The 19,726-nt window shown below is 48.6% G+C and overlaps 1 protein-coding gene and 1 long non-coding RNA gene across 18 annotated transcripts in view; one reads left to right on the forward strand and one right to left on the reverse strand.

The window, feature by feature from the left end:
* Window positions 1-232: 232 nt before the first annotated feature.
* Serac1 (serine active site containing 1) overlaps window positions 233-19,726 on the reverse strand; it is a 35,851-nt gene continuing 16,357 nt past the window's right edge. For both annotated transcript variants that reach the window (XM_052169226.1, XM_052169225.1), the window contains 9 exons: window positions 16,528-16,641; window positions 15,195-15,357; window positions 11,514-11,664; window positions 7,746-7,887; window positions 6,787-6,881; window positions 5,855-5,952; window positions 4,813-4,995; window positions 3,526-3,669; window positions 233-1,753 (listed from right to left, as the gene is read on the reverse strand). In XM_052169226.1, the coding sequence (XP_052025186.1) occupies window positions 1,617-1,753; window positions 3,526-3,669; window positions 4,813-4,995; window positions 5,855-5,952; window positions 6,787-6,881; window positions 7,746-7,887; window positions 11,514-11,664; window positions 15,195-15,357; window positions 16,528-16,641 (1,227 nt within the window). In that variant the 3' untranslated portion in view covers window positions 233-1,616. The remainder of the gene's footprint in view (window positions 1,754-3,525; window positions 3,670-4,812; window positions 4,996-5,854; window positions 5,953-6,786; window positions 6,882-7,745; window positions 7,888-11,513; window positions 11,665-15,194; window positions 15,358-16,527; window positions 16,642-19,726) is intronic.
* On the forward strand, window positions 8,965-10,081 carry LOC127673550 (uncharacterized). 16 transcript variants are annotated; one of them, XR_007975209.1, is made up of 7 exons: window positions 8,965-9,084; window positions 9,145-9,214; window positions 9,255-9,314; window positions 9,375-9,514; window positions 9,715-9,834; window positions 9,875-9,914; window positions 9,995-10,081. It is a non-coding gene; the product is annotated as an uncharacterized LOC127673550 (long non-coding RNA). The 16 variants fall into 16 exon arrangements; XR_007975211.1 differs by having other exon boundaries at window positions 9,145-9,164; window positions 9,235-9,314; XR_007975215.1 differs by having other exon boundaries at window positions 9,145-9,164.

The raw sequence follows: 19,726 nt of genomic DNA on the forward strand, positions 1-19,726 counted from the left end.
TGTTATCTGTGCTGAAGGGATGTGCATTTGTGCAGTCTTTAGTAAACTGCTGTTTGTAGTTGTCCCATGTGTTTTCAATCACGTCTTTATTCAAGATGATATCGCCGTTTCAAGGATCTCTTCTGCCAGTGCTGCATTTGTTCTGTCTTGCTCTATTCTCCACCTTGGTTTTGTGTATAATAAGCCTTATCCACACCTTTCCATCATTGAAACAGAGCAGAAATGCCGACTGTCTTGTCAGAAAAACAGCAACACTAATTTATTTAATTCACTGGACAGCTCTTTTCAGATTGCAGTTTTAACACAGAACCGAATGCATGTTCATCTTGACAGATACCTAGGCAGCAGAGTTAAAGGAGAAAAGGTGTCTGCTGCTCACGGTCTCCGTCAATGTCACTGGCCCCATGGTGTGAGACAGGGCATCATGGGAGAATGGGAGGATTGGCAAAACTGCTCACTGCAAGGACAGGTAGGAAGCAGAGAGAGGCAGGAAAAGATGGATGCAAGAAAGAACCATTATGCTAAGAGGAACACAGTGAAGCTACCAACTTTATGAATGCCCGCTAGGCAAATGCAGAGATGGGATGTGTTAGTGTTTACTGGGGTTTGGGTCAGAGGAGGGGATTGCCTGCTGCTGAGAGCTTCTTTGGGGATGATACAATGGACTTTGGACAGTGGTGATAGTTTGTAGCTTTGACACCAAACACCAGTCAGTTGTCCTCTCTGAAGGTCTAAGTCTGGAGCTGAGGACATACTGTACTGGCAGGTACCTGGCTAGCACACACAAGGTTTCAGGTTTGATCCCTAGCACCACACACATGCACACGCATGCGTGCGTGCATGTATATACACATGATGACTTTCATGTTAATAATGCTATTACTCAAATACATAAAAGGTCGTCAGCATGAGTTCTTATCCTCCCATGCCGGAAGTCCCTCTAAAGGGAGCATGAAGGAAGGCTGCACTGTTATGTAGCCAGACTTGATACTAAGTAGTTAGTATACCTGATGGCTTCAAATAGATTTGTTCATAATCTGATCCTTACCTTATCCGGAGCATATTACTGAATAACTAAATAATATATCCTAGAAGGAATACTTAGAACAAATGTTCTGAGCATATGAAAAAAACCAAAAGCTTACAAGACTGGTCCGCACTTACAAGCAGGTGTGCAAGAACCACTGAAAGTGTCAACTGTGTAACTAACATATTGACATTAAAAATTGGCAATCAAACATCGCAGCACATGGTACCCAGGTCCAACACAGCCTCTGTCAGTTCTAACTTGTTCTCCCCAAATTTCATTCTCATGGTGTGCCAAGTTGCCTGTCGGGACTCGGGTGAGCTGGGGCAGGCGCAGGTGGCCGGACCCTCTGGCCACAGCAGTTCTCTGTTCCCTACCCCAAGGCTCAGGCCAGGAGTTCCAACGTAACCCTTCCTCTGTGGCCTCCAGGTGTGCTCCAGCATCTCCCAGGGCCTGCGTGAAGAGCTGCACTCTGCCATCTGCACCCCACGTGCAGTGAGTGCACAGGACTGCATAGAGCTTAACAAGAGATGGAGAGTGCCACGTTTCCTGCACTGTATTCACACAAAAAAATGGAAGAACGTAGCTGTCAGTTTTCAAGGTCTCTGGCTAAAGTTTCGCAGATGAACTGTAGAGTACGTTGGTACAAAAATGCATCCTTTGTCTTCGGCTTGCAAATGTTCAAGTGGTTGACGTCCACGGGGATTAAGTCCCCAATGCCTAAATCTGAGGAAAGCAGAAGTGTCAATAAAGCAAAGCGAAGCCATGCTCGCCCGAGCAGAACTGACTCCTGTGTGAACACGGATGCCCAGTAAGTCAGTCTGTTTGTGCTCTTCCTAAGATCTCAACTGTGTTCTAAGCAGAGCCTGCGCACTGCCATTGTAGACTTCCCTGTACCTGTAGGCTACAAGAAATGATCTTCTATGAATGGGGGCTCCACACGGGAAACATTTCCAGACCCTCATTCCAGGTGTGCGGAGGGGCGTGTGGGTGGAGGGGTGCATGTGGAGGGGTGTGTGTGTGTGTGTTGAGGGGGGGTGTTGTGGAGGGTGTGTGTGTGAAGGGGCATGTGTGGAGGGAGTGTGTGTGTGGATGGTGTGTGTGCAGGAGAGGCATGCATGCGGAGGGGGTGTGTATGGAGGGGCATGTGCAGAGGGTGTGGGTGTGTGTGTATGTGTGTGTGTGTGTGTGTATGTGTAGACTGTGTGTGGAAGGTGTGTGTGTGTGGAGGGTGGGTGTGTGGAGGGGTGGGTGTGTGGAGGGGTGGGTGTGAAGGTTGTGTGTGTGTGGAGGGGGAAGTATTCAGAACTTTAGCAGTCAACTACTTTAGAGATGAGAAAGGTTATCTGATCTCAAGAAGAGATGCCAAGCAAGCCCGTGGGGGTGGGGGGGAGGGGGGGGGGAGTAATAGGTAGAGGGCAGTCAGGGTTACTATGGCAAAGCTACGACGCTGCAGGCAGCTGCTCAGGAGACTGCCTCTGCTGTTGCTTTTTTTTATTTTATGTGCATTTGTGTTTTGCCTGCATGTATATCTGTGTGAGGGTGTCAGATCACCTGAAACCAGAACTACAGCTCCCATGTGGGTGCTGGGAATTGAACCCAGGTCCTCTGGAAGCACAGTCAGTACTCCTAACCCCTGAGCCATCCTTTCAGTTTCTAAGGGTATTTTTTAAGACATCTGGCAGTCATTCTTTGCAGTCTTCAAGTAGCTGCTTTGTAACGCCTCAGCCTAGGGCCTGGGCCTCCGCTAGAGAGCTGCTGTAGCATCTGTGGGTACTCGTCATCTGTGTGGTGTATGAAGACAAAGCTCATTCTCCACACTCAGGACTGTCACCAAGACAAGTATTCTGTCCCTGGTCACTAACCCCTGACATTGGCTATGAGCGACGAGGAGCCAGCCTCGGGAAGGAGCCCCAGGAGATGATAATCAAGTGGAGGATCTGGGCAGTCAGGGAGGCACTTCCGACAGTGAGTGGTATGGGAGGCTCCTCACAGAGCAGCAGGCCTAGCTCCTCTTCAGGAGGAGCCAGTTAAAAAGCAGTGTTTTTAACACTAGGTTTTTCCTCTTAAACATTTCCTGCTTGAATATTACCCATCCACTTTCCATTTACCAAGTCTTCCAAATGTTTATATCCTACATTCTTATCAGTGGGTTTAAGACTTCTATGCAGCCGTCAATTTGTTGAAAACATGTCCTTTTATTCTGACCTTCGGAAATGTTGGGTATTCTCTTTAATGCAGGTACTACTGTCGGTGCCTTAGGAGCTAGAAAACTAGCCACTGTCATCTAACTATTAACTAGAGACGAGAGGCTGGTGCCAAGGCTGTGTGCTTGCAGAGGATTTGAATCTGTTGCTAGAAAGTGTAATAAGCTTAGATTCTGGGTTTTTGTTAAACTTTCTCCTATACATCCCTAAGACACCGACTGTGAAAACTATTATCTAATATCTATTAAATGTGAGGTCCCCCCCCACCTAGGCCCCCAGGGGCCTGAGTACCTGCTGACTCCACGGGCACTATGTGCAGTTTAATCATGCTGCCGATGAATGTCGGTTGAGTTTCTACAAAGTTCAGCACCTGGAAGTTTTTGTCTTTCGCGAACTCCAGAAAGTCATCCTGGAGCATCTTCAGTGCAGGAGAGTCTGTACAATCAGAGAATGAGACAGCTCTGTTCACGCCTTCGGATAAAAGGGGTTCATATTTAACTCAGAAAGGAAATTAAGATTCTGAGTCACGACGGCTAAGGTAGGAGAGCTGGCTAGGCAGCTGAGCCTTTGCCTCATAAACCTGAGGTGAAAGCTATTCTTGAATGTCTACTTGACTACATCTGGAATTAATGAAAAACCCAAACCACTGGGCGTTCCTGTGAGGGATTTTTAGTTAACTGGATCATTTAAGGTAGGAAGACACACCATATATCCAGATCACTTGAGGAGGACCCACCTTTAATCTGCGCTACACCACCTAGTGGTATCCTAAAGGTCAAAGAGGAGCAAAGCATTTGCTCTTTGCCTGATTGCCCTCACTCTTGCTCCAATGGCATTGGAGCCTTGGGGGGGTCAGCAGGGGTGGGGGGTGGGGGCTGGGAGGCGGGGGTGGAGTGGCTATTCTGACATACGACTAGCTAAGACATCCAGCCTCGTTGACTGAACAACTAATGCATTCTTGAACTTTCCATCAGTTCTGTTCCTCTAGAGAAAGAACCCTGACTACACACGAGAACCTGTGTGGAAAGCCAGCTGTGGCTACAGCTGTAATCTTAGCTGGGGGTGCAGGGGGAACAGGAAACCTACAGAGCACTCTGGTATCTTCAGAATGAGTCAAGAAGACAACAGACCACAACGCAAGACACGACTAAACAACCACCACCACAATCAAGATGGCTGACAAGAGGTATCCTGAGAGCCTGTGATGACCTGGGTTACAAAACAAAACACAGTGCTCTATAACTAGCATGCTGGCTCAAAAGTTCATGTATTTCGATAGTTGATGATTTTCCAAATTCATGGAGAAAGGCAGTTTACTACCTTGGGAGAAAAATCATTCTGTCTAGGTTTAAGTAGTTGAGATAATAACAGTCATGGCTGTACTAGAGAGGATAACTACCTAGGAACAAGAGAGATGGGAGAAAAGTCACATCATCCCAAAGGCTTTCAATGGATAAACAAAACTATATGCAAGTTCAAAAGCAAGATGTCCATCTAAGGAAGAAATGGTGACTTTTCCTCCTTCCCATGTATTTGATGTTCTACAACTTTAATTTCTGTCACAACAGACAGTGTTACCCTTGCTCAGTTCTTTGACTTCCAGAGAGGGGAAGAGAAGGTATCGAATATTAACGGAGTATTCAGCCAGACGTGACCCGTGGTGAGGGACGCTGTAAAAAATGATTCCTCTGGTGTTGTTTATAACAGCACTCAGTTCCGGCTTCTTAGAGGCCTCCAACAGCATCTTCTTGACAAGAAGACCTAGCCACCGAGGAGGAAGAAGAGAGAGAGTTGTTTCCTTCCTCCATCACTCCTCAGAAAGCACACAAACAAGACAGATGCTCTAACATGTAACTTCCTCGAGTTAAGAAAGCCGCCTTTACAGTAAGAACACTACTGCGAATGTATCGCTGAGTCTACAAGCAGGTAAGAGACCACAGACTGCACACCCTTCTCTCATAGATCTCACTGCCTCTGTGGGGTAGGTGTCGGTCACAGCCGTCCACATCCAGAGTCACAGGGCCCACCTCGGAAGGTCAGCTGCTATGGGAAAGGCCCCCAAGGGCACCTAACCATGTCCCCCAGCCAGGGAAGGCAATGGTGGGTTTCTGAGAACAGAAGGGCTACATCCACCTTTCTCAGCAAAGGCCCATGGCTGAGGCTCAGCCTGTCATATTACTCAGACACTCTAGCCTGGGGCTGGGCAAAGGCTTTAAGCTAGGCATAGAGAGAGAGCTGAGAGCCAGTTTGGAGGGGCACAGAAGGCATGTAGCTGGGGCCAGGCTCAAAGCACAGCAGTCAGGCACAGCAAACCTGTGGTCACCACGCATCAGCAGCACAGGCAGTGAGAAGGTGTGGATGGGAAGGCAGGGAAGCCCCCCCCCCCAATAAGCCCAGTGACAAGCATCCCACAGTGTAATCTGACTCAGAATGACCACATGAAACCAGCAAGTCTGTTATTAAAATAAAAAAAATAAAAATAAAAAAACGTGGACGGAGAGTAGTAACTTTAGAACTCTTAGCTAAAACGTTAACTTGATGTGGGGAGACTAGTAAGACAGACAAACAGAACTTGCAGGTGGCTCATGATGGCTGTCTATGAAGATGAGCCCATCCTTACCTCCCATGCTGTGTGAGACCCAAATCATCGGCCTATCCCCCACACCAGCAGCTCTGAGCTTGCTGAGAAGTTCGTCGCTTCTGAATGCAATGGACTTTCTGAACAAAACAAAAACACCAAGCATGACGGGGGCGTCCATCCCCCAAATCTCACTGCCTAACTTAAGAACATTTACTGGTCAGTGCTGTCCACACCCACTACTGAGTGTAGGCTATGCCAATCTTATTCTCCATCTGAAACTCGCTCCCAGTAACATAGCTGGGACTACTAAGCCCACAACAGCCACTCACACAAAATAAGCATTATTCGAATATCAAATGAATCTGGGAGACAGCGTGTCGTCTGTTGGCACCTGTACCTATGTGGGGCCTGCTCACCAGGCACTGTGCTGTCACCGACTAGATCAGCTCTCTGTGAGCAATCTCCCTAGCACTCAGTGACACTGCACAGCGAGCCACAGGTGGGACCTGGCTACAGGGTCCTGGAAACCAGGAAGGACGTGCTCCTGAGGACATGAGGGACACAAGTCCAGACTGTTCGACATCATCCTCTTCAAGCTTCACAGCTGGTCAGTCGGACAGTGGACACAGGCAACTACCACCTCTACCTCCGCAGAAGTGCAGGCTTTGCAGAGAGCTGTGCTCCTTTACCATTATAGCATTGCATGTGCTGTGTCAGGAGCTCAACACGCACTCCAGTACCTGTTACTGACTTCCTACTAATTATGTACTAAAGCTAATGCCTTCCAGAGGAGTGATGTGGTGGCAGACTGGAGCATCCCCTAACATGCACAAGACCTGGGCTCATCCCTAGGTCTTAGGAAATTAGCCCTATCTGTGATATAAACAATGAAGTCCTCCTGCAGCAGGAGATGCATTTGAGGCTCGGTCCTCCCTTCCTCCCAGGCTAGTGCTCCCTCCCTCCCGCGTTACCTCTCCATGGGGCACGTTGCCCTCCAGTCGCTGAGGCTCGTGTCGTACTCCACAGATATGATGCGGAGTGCAGGACAGTCCTTTGCTAGCCATGTCTAAGGAAAACGGAAAGCAGTGAGCGGAAGCACGCCCTTCCCCACCCAGCGACTTCCCAGTGACTGCTCCGTGGCCAGAGGCCTCCTGCAGTAGACCCTGCAGAAGACCCTGGAGGACAGCAAGGAGGGAAGATAACAATTAGCATGCTATCTCCTCATATCTGGTCACAAAGTGCCACCAGTGTTTATAGTGGAGGTTTGAAACACTGTCACTTTTAATCTGCAATCGCCAACATCAAGACTTGTCTTGGTGGCTTTCGGCAGTCAGGAGAAAGCTGTTATCTCAGAACAGACTATTTTCTACTGGATGACTGAGACGTGAGAGTTGGAAAGGAATGGTAACTGCACTCGGTCTGATGGACGTCTCTAGGATTTAGCATCCTGGGAGAGAAGAGCCGAGCAAGCTATTCTAAAGAAGGAGCAAAGCCCTGGAAACTTCTGAGACGGAAGCACTGTCCTGCATGAAGTAGAATAAATCTCAGCCCGTGAATGCATCCCAGAGTTGATCCTGGAGGAAATGATGTCAAAGAAATGCAAAGGACAGCTACATCACTCAAGATTTTCCATTTTTATAATTATTAAGGTCATAAAATTGGCTGTGGCAAGTAAATTCTGGCTGTGTTATTAAATTCCGTATCAACACAGGGAGTGATTACCCTACTTTTTTACTCATGGAGTATTATTCTAGAGTCACAGAATATACACAACACAGAATTCTGTGATAACGTAAAATCCTACGAACGTCTCCTAGAGGAAGCAGCTGCACTGTGAGAGACCCCAGTGGCTCAGGACAGGGAAGCAGCCATGATGCCCGCAGCAGTGAGGGCCAGCGTGTGGGCAGCAGCCGCAGCTGCTGTTCCTTACCTTGGGCCAGCATGTAGTGTACCTGTCTTCATCCACCACAGCACTTTCAGTCAGAGCCCGCTGGCTGTCATGTTGGCGCCAGGTTTTAAAGGCTGCTCCCATAAGGCCATGAATAAAAAGGACATCGGCTTTAATGGGCTGACTAAGAGGGAAGAGAGTTTTAAAAAGAAGCAGAATAAACGCATTACTACTGTGGCAAGCTACGCAGCATTCTCTCTGGAGGGCTTTAGCAGGCTGACAGGACATAAAGGAGACTTAATTAGGGCAAACTATCAATACAGGCTTGCTGAGGGATCCGGGAACTGTGACAGAGACAGCACGTTCACTGCTCCTTCAGTGAAGAGAGATGGTTAAGCAGACCAGCCACAGCGACTGTAATGAACCCCACGATCAGCATGTGAGTGTCACCACTGCGTGGTTATCCTCCAAGTAAGTCTGTACAGGCATTCCACAAACCAGTGAGGCTTTTAAGACGTTAGACAGGAGTACGCTAATATAACGGCAAAGTGGCTGGACATGAGAAATGTCAGGGGACATCCACAGGGCATGCAGTGGCCTCGTGGGGAAACCCAAGACAACACACCTCATTCCAGGGTCGGAAGGACACTTAGTGACTCAGCCAGAAAGACCTCCACAGGTGGATCACCCAGCACCTGACCTCCCTCAGCTCTGTAACAGTCAATAACTTACCCGTGCCTTCAGCTCTGAGGAGTATACAGGAGATGAGGTCACTGGGTGGGCTCTCCGTGAGCATTAACAAGCCTAGACTCAGGCAGGGGCATGGCCCAGAGTGAGGAGACAAAGTGGGTCCAAATGGAATGCTGATGGTTTAGCAAAGCACCCCTGCTATTAGGACTCACACTGCTCACTAGTTAACTATTCAATTAGAAATATAGTTCTTGTTGGTTTTTTTGCAGACAGGATTTCTCTGTGTAGCCCTGGAACTCACTGGGCTAGCCTTGAACACCAAGATCCACTTGCCTTTGCCTCCTGAGCCAGGCTAAAAAAAATATTTTTCTAAACTCAAAAGCTTTGTATAGAAATATAAAGCAGAAAGGAGCCATCGAGTAAGAGAAAAATTAAACCACTAAAATAGCTTTGGGTTAAAATAAGGTTGAAAGCAAGGGAAATTCTTTGCCCTGAGAATTAGCATGGTAAAAAAAAATAAGGTCTCTCCTAGTGGGTTTTTACAAAGCAGAAAGAAAAAGGACAGCCCACAGGTGTCAGTGTGTGCTAAGGTGTGCAGTGTGCCCTAAGGTGTGGCAGTGTGCCCTAAGGTGTGGCAGTGTTGCCCTAAGGTGTGGCAGTGTTGCCCTAAGGTGCGGCAGTGTGCGCTAAGGTGCGGCAGTGTGCCCTAAGGTGCGGCAGTGTGCCCTAAGGTGTGGCAGTGTGCCCTAAGGTGCGGCAGCGTGCCCTAAGGTGCGGCAGCATGCGGCAGGGTGCCCTAAGGTGCGGCAGTGTGCCCTAAGGTGCGGCAGTGTGCCCTAAGGTGCGGCAGTGTGCGCTAAGGTGCGGCAGTGTGCGCTAAGGTGCGGCAGTGTGCGCTAAGGTGCGGCAGTGTGCGCTAAGGTGCGGCAGGGTGCCCTAAGGTGCGGCAGCGTGCCCTAAGGTGCGGCAGTGTGCCCTAAGGTGCGGCAGCGTGCCCTAAGGTGCGGCAGCGTGCCCTAAGGTGCGGCAGCGTGCCCTAAGGTGCGGCAGCGTGCCCTAAGGTGCGGCAGCGTGCCCTAAGGTGCGGCAGCGTGCCCTAAGGTGCGGCAGCGTGCCCTAAGGTGTGGCAGTGTGCCCTAAGGTGCGGCAGTGTGCCCTAAGGTGTGGCAGCGTGCCCTAAGGTGTGGCAGCGTGCCCTAAGGTGTGGCAGCGTGCCCTAAGGTGTGGCAGCGTGCCCTAAGGTGCGGCAGCGTGCCCTAAGGTGCGGCAGTGTGCCCTAAGGTGCGGCAGCGTGCCCTAAGGTGCGGCAGGGTGCCCTAAGGTGCGGCAGCGTGCCCTAAGGTGCGGCAGCGTGCCCTAAGGTGCGGCAGGGTGCCCTAAGGTGCGGCAGGGTGCCCTAAGGTGCGGCAGCGTGCCCTAAGGTGCGGCAGCGTGCCCTAAGGTGTGGCAGTGTGCCCTAAGGTGCGGCAGTGTGCCCTAAGGTGTGGCAGCGTGCCCTAAGGTGTGGCAGCGTGCCCTAAGGTGTGGCAGTGTGCCCTAAGGTGTGGCAGTGTGCTCTAAGGTGCGGCAGCGTGCCCTAAGGTGCGGCAGCGTGCCCTAAGTGCAGCAGGTAAAGGTTGCATGTGCATATGTCCACACTGTTCGTAGTGAAAAACTAGTAACAGCCTGTGGGGTCGGAACTAGAAAGAGTGAGATTTCACATTTACAAAAGCAGAAAGGTGGCAAGGGAGCACAGCTTCTGTTTGACTTCTTAACCTAGGACCTCTCAAAACCTCAGGATTTGACTGTTTTCTCTGTTGTGCTAAACTAAATAGGAACCAAAACTCCCACAGCACACCACTAGGGGGCCATCCTTGCCCCACACATTGCCTCTCTTTCTCTTGTGCGGGCTTTTAAAGACAAATGTTTTTGTCTTTTTTACAGAAATATTTTTAAGGTGTGAAGAAAAAAATAATGATTTGATCTTATTCAAATGCCTCCAAAATAGGCCTCAACGTTTCCATCAGCCAAAAGCTAAAATGTCACCAGGTGACAGTGACACCTACTCTGGGAATGTCCCCTGCATTGCTGTCTTCCACCCACTTGATGTTTCCACCAGAATAGCGTGTAAATGTATTTCCTCGTGACCTTCTTCTTGTCCTGTGACTCTGAGAGACTGGCTTTGCAACATGGCATCCCAGGCTGCCTGCAGCCCGCAGGAGACACAGCCACTCACTCAGCTGGGAACAAACCCCGCCTCCTGCTGGAGTGAGGCTGATGGCACTGGTCGTTGTCACACTGAATTTGTCATTAGACTGAACCAAGAAGTCCCTGTTTCTTTTTGCAGAGGCCTTTTAAAAGGAATCTTCTGCAAGGGAACCCTGATCCGGACGACAGCTAGACAGAGACCATCAGTGGCCTGAGTCTGTGAATTTGTCAGGTTCTTCCATGATGAGGAGATTTCTCACCCTGCCTCCCCAGCACAAAGCCCTGGCCCTGCTCCCTCTCATCCCGCCTCACTCCCAGCTGAAGAGTGGAGCAGAGCTCCCCTGAAATGAGTGTCTGGGGCAGGCACCCCACGCTGACGGTCATGGGAGCAGGGCTCTGACAGCCTTCATCGCCCCAGACTTGGGAAATGGGGTCAGAGGGAGGGCCGGCCGCTGTCTCCCTTACACAGCACTTCCTGCAGTCAGACTGAAGGAGCTGGTGGGGGGAGGAGCCCACTGTTACTTCTAATTTCCTATGAAGACAGGACTTAGCTGAGAGAGGGAGGTCCACAGACCAGCCTCTCAGTCATCGCGGCCTAGAGCTTGTGAGGAGCACGGAGGGCCTGGAGAGCCCCAGGGTCAGCCCGCCTGAGGGGCCTCCCTGCCCACATGCCTCCTCCACCCCTGGCACCTCTTACATCAATCTAGGGGTGTATGGTATTTCTTAGACCCTGACTCCAAGTCTCTCCTCACAGGACTCAGGAAGAGTAGAGAAGGGCTGGCCGGCCTGCAGGTAGCTATGGCTTTGTCTCCGAACTCCTTTCCGGAGGTTTTCTCCCTCTTTCATTTGCATGTGAGATCACTTTCCAGTTTAAAAACAAGACATAACAAAACATAACCAACCACTGGCCGTGTAAGCCGTCCCGATGCTCACCCTGTCCGACACTGGGGGTGGAGCACATACACTCCGTCCTGGTATTTCTCACCCACGGTCTCTCGGTCCATGTTAGCCAGGATCCTAGCAGCGTGGGAAGCCTCCATAATGTGGCAGGACTTCAAGGCTTCTGCCATGAGAGACACCCATCCTGAGGAAAGAAGAGATGCCCTGAGCACCAATGCGAACCAGCCTGTGCCGCAGAGGCCCGCCGCTCCAGCTCAGTTCTGCCCTAAGGGCCTCTGGGTCCCACAGTACAGAGCTGTAATCCCAACCACAGCCCTCTGAGGGGTCGCTAGGAAGGGAGTGTGCAGTGGCCTCTTCACAGCAATCACTGCGGGCATGCTCAAAAGAGGACAGAACGCTGTGATGGTCTGCTTTAAGGACTCTAAAACTCGGTAGGCTGACATGAATCAGTAAGCCAGCAGCAACCCTGGCTGCAAGCAAGGAACTATTTCTTTTTTTTTTTTTTCTTTTTTTTTTTTTTTTTTTTTTTAAAATAAATTTACACTTTTTGTTTTTTTTTTTTTTTTTTAAATATTTATTTATTTATTATTATATGTAAGTACACTGTAGCTGTCTTCAGACACCAGAATAGGGTGTCAGATCTCTTTACGGATGGTTGTGAGCCACCATGTGGATGCTGGGATTTGAACTCATGACCTTTGGAAGAGCAGTCGGTGCTCTTACCCGCTGAGCCATCTCTCCAGCCCAAGGAACTATTTCTTAATGAATTTGATGAACTATTTATCACACCTAGAATTCAGAAAGGAAAAATACTTAATTTTTTTATTTTAAAGAGAAACAGAGGAAGTGTGGGTAACAGTTTGATTTCAGCATATGTATACAAGTGCACATATGCACACAAGAACACTGGAAGATCTGTAAAGATTCAGGAGCCCAAACCCACCAGTGTCACTGCCTCTCAGGAGGCAGGTGAGTGGAAAGGGGGCTGTATAAAAGGTGGGTCCAGATGGTTTGCTGTGTCTGTTGTATGTTCAAGTGCCTACTTGTGCATCACACATATGTATACATATAATATTCATATATATTACAGCAGAATCTGGGCCTTGGGGTCAGAGAGACTTGGGATTGAATTTCTGTCCCCTATGTGCTGTGGGAGCTCAGTCACATTACTTCACAGCTGAGCTGATGCCTCAGCCTAGTTCCACCAATCAGCATCGACCTGGACGAGGGAACTGTCTGTGTCCCCTCTTCCCCACAGCTGGACTGCCGGTGCGCACTTCCTTCAGACAGTGGCCCAGCTGTCAGTTAACGAGCACCAGCAATGACTGCCACGCCATGGGGTTCAGGCGGAGTCCGATACAGCAACGTTAGGGTCTGCAAATTGCTCATTTCTTCTTGCACGTGTTATTTTTTGTCTTTTTGGTTGTGAGCCTTAGCTAGCTAAGCCATCTCTCCAGACCTGTGGCATACTTTTTATTTTATTTTACAAATAAAAATTGTGTGCATATGTTTAGTGGTGTGCAGCATGAATTTTTGTGTGCATGTGAGAGTGTTGGTGCATTTGGAGGTCAGGACGATCTGTGGAGTCACTTCTGGATTCTGGGGATAGAATTCACATTATCAGGCTTGGCAGCAAGTGTCCTTACCTACTGAACTACCTCACCAGCCCATTGCATTGTTTTCAAATACACACACACACACACACACAGTGTTCACTGCTGCACACACCACGTTTTTGGTAGTATACTGGGAGTCCATTCTGGCAACTGTTGAGTCTATGGGAATACACTGTTGTTCCTGGAACTCATCTCCCAGCACCACAGGTCCTCACACATCTGCAGCAGGAGTCGGGAGAGAGTGCTGTTATAGCTGTTTGCTATGTGTGCATGCTGGGTCTCCTGAAAGGCCCAGGAGTTCACAAATACAAATTAAAAATTGTATTCCCACTCAGACTACTGAAAAAGCAAGGTTCAAGTTAAATATAAATTTCTACCTTAAGAAGATATATATTTTTTTTTTAAATTGGTGCTGCCTGGTTATAGGTCCAGAACTTAGCAGGCAGAGGACGAATTACAGGACTGTCAGGAGTTCAGGGTCACCCTCAGCTACTGAGTGAATTCAAGGCCAACCTGGAGGTGGGGAGGAAGAAAGAGGAAAGAGGAAGGAAAATAAAGAGTAGCTTTGAAGCCTCCCAAGAGCTGTGAAACGGTGTGAAGGTGACAGAGGCCACACTTAGTTCTAACAGGGTAATATATTGGTCATTTCATGCTTTCAGAAAGTTTTCCAATTTCTGGATTTGATTTCATTAAACTTAAATCTACTGATCTGGAATTGAAGAAACAGATCAGATGTTAAGAGCACTGGCTGCCCTTCCAGAGGGCACGGGTTCAATTCCCAGCACCCAGAAGGCAGCTCACAATTATCTCCAGCTCCAGTAGATCCAGTATCTCCTGGCCTCCACAGCATCAGGCATACATGTGGTGCACAGAGTTCCATACAGCCAAAACATTCATACATGTCTGTAAGCCCCAGGCAGGTAGATCTGTGAGTTCCAGAACAGCCTGGCATACATAGTGAATTCCCCGCCAGGCAGGGGTACAGAGTAAGACCCCATCACTAAAATAATAAATAAATCTGCTGATCTAACGATTACCCTAAGTGTCTGTGATGGTTTGTATATGCTTGTCCCAGGGTGTGGCACCATTAGAAGGTGTGGTCTTGTTGAAGGAAGTGTGTTACTGTGGGGTTGGGCTTAGAGATCTTCCTCCTAGATGCCTGAGCATGCCCAGCATCCTGGCTTCCTTTGGAGAAAGATGTAGAACCCTCAGCTCCTCCTGTACCATGCCTGCCTGGATGCTACCATGCTTCTGCCTTGATGATAATGGACTGAACCTCTGAACCTGTAAGTCAGCCCCAATTAAATGTCTTCCTTATGAGAATTGCCTTATATGGTGTCTGTTCACAGCAGTAAAACTCTAATACAGTGTCAATTCATAGCTCCTAATATATGTGTAGATATGCATGAATCTATATACTCATTTATATATACTTGTGTATACATTCATATATATGCATGCACATTTATCTGATGGTTTGAATGAGAATGTCCCCATAGTCTCATATATTTGAACAGCTGCTCCTCAGCTGGTGACTCTGTTTGTGGATCTTCAGGAGGTGTGGCCTTGATGGAGACTGTGCATCTCTGGGGTGTGGCCTTGGGTGGCAGTCTCACTCCACACCTAGGTCACACTCCCTGCTTCCTGCTTATAGTTCAGAACTATGCTCCCAGCCTGCCTTTCCTGCCGCCATGCCTGCCTCTGGACTATGACCCCACTGGAACTGTACATCAAATAACTTTCTCCCTTCAGGTTCCCTGATCATGATGAACCCATGTTTGTTTATTAGGGTTTTTTAATATATATATACATTGGTGTGAGGGTGTCAGATCCCTTGGAACTGGAGTTACAGATAGTTGTGAGCTGCTACCAACAACTCAACAAACTCAGGTCAAAGCCTGCTCGCCTCCACGGTTCTACATGTGAGTCCTTAGTGTGCAGGGCTAACAACCCTAGCAGCGAGGTGCAAAGCACCCAAGAAACCCTACACAGAGCTTTATGTCTACGGAAAACTAATGCAGCACAAGGCGAGGGAGCGCGAGAACGAGGCGAGGGAACGTGAGAATGAGGTGGCACCCTCGAGCACACAAGCTCTTACCTGAGTGGACTAGAGCAGGGTGAAGACGCTCATTCAGAGCCATGTTTCCAATGATCCTCATGACGTTTCTCTGTATTTTGGGGCAGTCCTTGTGAAGCTGGTAGAGCCTCTGCAGGAGTTGCAAGCCCCCGCCTGCTTCAATGTGGTCACAGTGTGAGGGTATCTAACACAAGTGGACAGAGCTCCCATTACATCACACAGTTCACCTCATGCCTCCCAAGTCGAGCTCCCACCCCCCCCACCCCTACCCCCACTGCCACCACCACCCTCCCCCCGCCCCGAGCTACGATGCCGCAGTTCCCCTCATTCCTGCTTAGTTTCCACTGTACAGGTGAGAATCAGAGGACATTTTGAGCCATGCACTTCAGTCGGGTTAAAGAGCTCAGAACCTCGAGGGTGTGGGCAAGGATGCCAGCTGCAAAGGCAAATTCCTGCACTGCACACAGATCTGCTTAGGTTAAAGCATCTTGGGAAACTGGACACTGTGCCCAACCTGCTTTTAGGTGGTACTTATACTGCACTTGGGGACCACCAGGCTTCTCGTCTTTAAAATTATTATAAAATCAAACTATAGCTGGGCATGGTGGCACACAGACACACAGGGACACATAGCAAGAGGCTGTCTAATAAGCAAGGTCCACTGTGCCAGATGCCTAGACATTACCAGGACTCGTAACTCAGGCGTGCAGCCACAGAAACCCGCCCTTCCTCTCTCTCTAGCTGTTCCACCTTCTACAGCTGTCGGATAGCTTAACGGCAGCTAACTATCCAATGCTGTGTCCAACAATTTTGGGAAAGGAGCAGACACAAACCAAAGCCAAGAGGCACCTTCAGAGCATGAGCTGCTTGCTCCTTATGTGTGATTATGAGTTGTTTAAAATGTGCAATAAGGGACTGGAGAGATGGCTCAGCGGTTGAAAGCACTTCTGTTGCTTCCACAGAGGTCCCAGGTTCAATTCCCAGCACCTACATGGCGGGTGCTTCATCATTGTAACTGTGTCACAGGGAATCCAATGCCCTCTCTGTCTTCCGAGGGCACCAGGCATGCGCATGGTGCACAGCCATACACAAAAATAAATTGTTTTATAAAATTAAATATGTAATAAAAACAAAAGTCATGTTTTAGTCCAAATTACTAATTCTGGTAGAATTTTAAAAATATATTTTTCTTAATTCTTTGAGAATGTACTTTGATCATATTAACTGTGCCTCCCATAACTCTTCTAAGATAACACCTGTGCCTCCTCCTCCCCCCACCCCCACCCCCACCCCAACCCCTAACAAATTCATATTCAAGGAACTGTGAAAAGCTCTATAGTGGAATGCAAGTTACCTCCGAATGCTTTACTATGGCCTCTAAACAGAACATCTCCACTGTGGCTGAGGGGACTTTCCCAAAGCTCTCTGCATACGGCAGCCCATTTCCTCCAAAACACCACAGTCCTCCCTGAGGTTAAGACAAAGATTTTACAAACTCATCTTCTTGTCAATAATCTGTGAACTACATACAAATTAGAGATTTCAAGTCTGTAAATGTCTCAAAATACTTTGGAAACTTAAAGGGGATGTTATGCCAACTTCTACTGCTTATTAGAATAGAAAGACAGAATGCTTCCCAGAACAGCCTGACATCTTTTCTTCTGTGTCCTCTCGTTGAAGTCAGTCCTTTATCACCCGGCCCAAGTGTCCCGCCGTCATCCCACTCAGCATGCTAGCTCACACAGATTATGGCAACAGACACAACTGAAAGCCCAAATACCAAAATTAAAGGAGAAAGATTCACCAAACAACAATATTAAAGACATGGTGGTTTTTGACCCTGCCCAGTTGAAAGAGAAGCTCACTAGGAGTATAGTGTAGTGTAGCTGGGGGTGGGGAGACAATTCAGCGGGCAAAGTGCTTGTTGCGCAATCAGGAGGAACCGAGTTCCGATCCCCAGGACCCACATAAAAGATGGTGGTACACATCCGCCACCCTGATTCTGAGTAAGGAGGGGACACACCCAGCTCCCAGTGACTAGCTGGATAGCCAGTCTAGCTGAATTGGCAAGCTGAAGATTCAAGGAGACACTCTCTCAAAAAGCAAAAGTAGAGGGGCTGGAGAGATGCCTCAGTGGTTAAGAGCACTGGCTGCTCTTCCAGAGGGCCTGGGTTCAATTCCCAGAAACCACATGGCAACTCACAACAGTCTATAATTCCAATTCCAGGGGATCTGACTGCCTTACACAGACATACATGTTGGCAAAGCATGAATGTACATACATTTTTGTTTAAAAAGTCTATACCTGAAGATCCCTAATATTGTCCTACACACACACACACACACACACACACACACACACACACGGATATATCATAAAGAGCAGTGAGTACTAACAGATGCTAGATACTATGACATTATCCTGGGTTCTGGTGATGCTAGCGTCGTGGGCTGCTGAGGAGCACTGTCAACTCAGATGAGACTGTGGGCTTCAGCCCACTTTGCCCTCTGACCTCTGACCCGTGTAAAGGCTCCATCTGCTTCCACACCCTTTGCCAATGGGCACACTTCTCATACTACGACTGTCACCGCATGTTCCTGCTCCCCTTGCCTCTGGCCTGCAAGCAGCCATGGTGGTCATTAGTCTGTGCAAGCCTTCGACATTAAAGATAAAGGGCTTGGGTTTAACGTGGAGCAGGAAGCCTTTGGGGGGTTTTAGGCAGTGACAAAAGCAGTTCCTCCAAATATATTTATATATTTACAAATATATATTTGTAAGGTCACTCTGGCTGCACTGAGGAAGATGAGCTGGAGAGAAACCTCAGGCATCTAGAAAAAAAAAATATATAAAATACTTCAAATGCTGTTGGACACAGAAAAAGCTTTAAGGAAAAAAAATCAAGAGAAACCCTGGGTGCTAGAATTGGAGAGAGAACATGAAACCCAGAAATGAGTGAGGACAGAAGGAGCCTGCAGGCTGTCGGCTGTGCTCAGGGAAGATGCCTTCTTAGGTCTCACTTGGGCTACGTCATCGGAGATCTCCACTGAAAGCAAGGACTTGAAACGTCCTTCTAAGAGGGTATGGGAAAGGCTGCCTGAAGGGCTGCACAGAAGACCGAGCAGTGGTGGAGCTGGGAGAACAGACGCCTAGAGCCAGCCTTGGCTGCACAGAAGATGGCGCAGAGTAGTAGAGCTGGAAGAACAGATGCCTACAGCCAGCCTCGGCTACACAGAAGATGGTGCAGAGTGGTAGAGCTGGAAGAACAGATGCCTAGAGCCAGCCTCGGCTACACAGAAGATGGAACAGTGGTAGAACTGGGAGAACAGACGCCTACAGCCAGCCTCGGCTGCACTCTGCACTGTATAAGACGCTGGCCCCACACTGCAGCATGAAACCTCATTTTAGAACTAACAATATGCATTAACCAACAGACTGTCAGATCAACCGTGGCCCTTGAGCAGTCTTGAAGAGGAACATGAGGTGGACAAGTGACAGCTGTTCTTGGCAGCTGTGCTCCTGAGGTTCAGAAAGCCTATTTGTGGTTAAACATTTGATGTCACGGGCAGGCTGTTCCTGAAATATCAATAACTAGGGCACCAGGGCATTTCTCCACAAATGTGCACCAATAAAGAGTCTGCGTCCTTCTCTTTGTGGGGTTTTCTAGAGGATCATGGGAATAAATTCTATAAAAAGGAGATCTTATCCATACAATGTAGACAGGGAAAAGTCACTTTACTCCACGACTGTGTCACCAACCTTATAAATCAAAACCTTCTTTTAAATCTGCACCACAGAGACCACTATGCTATGACTACCTCTGCCCATTCCTGCCACACATACAGACTCTGTGTCTGTGTCTTTCTGTCTCTGTCTTTGTTTACTTCATTTTTGCTTATGTTTTATGTGTCCCTCCATGGAATTCCTTCAAGAGGGAAATCACCAAGAGACCTTCAAGGAGAAAGAAAACAAAAGCTTTCCTGCTCAGTGGGAATAAAGCTATCATTCTTGGCATGTAGAACTCTCTGGAAGTCAGTCTATCCAAAAGTCCACGGAAGGGCACAATCACGAGGGAGAGCCAACACCAGCATCCTGGGGAACCAACACCCTAAGAGGGAGCTGATACAAGGATCTGGAGGAGATTTAAAGATTATTGAGGAGGTGAAGGGGGAGAGGCCGACACTGTAGAGGGATGCGGAGCAGGCGGCTGCAGCAGGTCAGGAGTAAACAGATTCAACAAGTGCCCCACAACAGCACCTGCAGCTGCTGACAGCCGTTCACACGGAAAGGACTGAGCAGGACAGGTAGGCTGCAGCTTAAGCAAAAGAGCAGATGCTATGCCATTCCTTTTTTTTTTTTTTTTTTTTTTTTTTTTTTTTTTTTTTTGAGACAGGGTTTCTCTGGGTAGCCCTGGCTATCCTGGAACTCACTCTGTATACCAGGCTGGCCTCGAACTCAGAAATGCACCTGCCTCTGCCTCCCAGAGTGCTGGGATTACAAGCATGCGCCACCACCATCCAGCGCTGTGCTATTCCCCGAGAGGAAGATCAGAGGG

Source organism: Apodemus sylvaticus, chromosome 23 (assembly GCF_947179515.1).
Source record: "Apodemus sylvaticus chromosome 23, mApoSyl1.1, whole genome shotgun sequence".
Lineage (NCBI taxonomy): Eukaryota > Metazoa > Chordata > Mammalia > Rodentia > Muridae > Apodemus > Apodemus sylvaticus.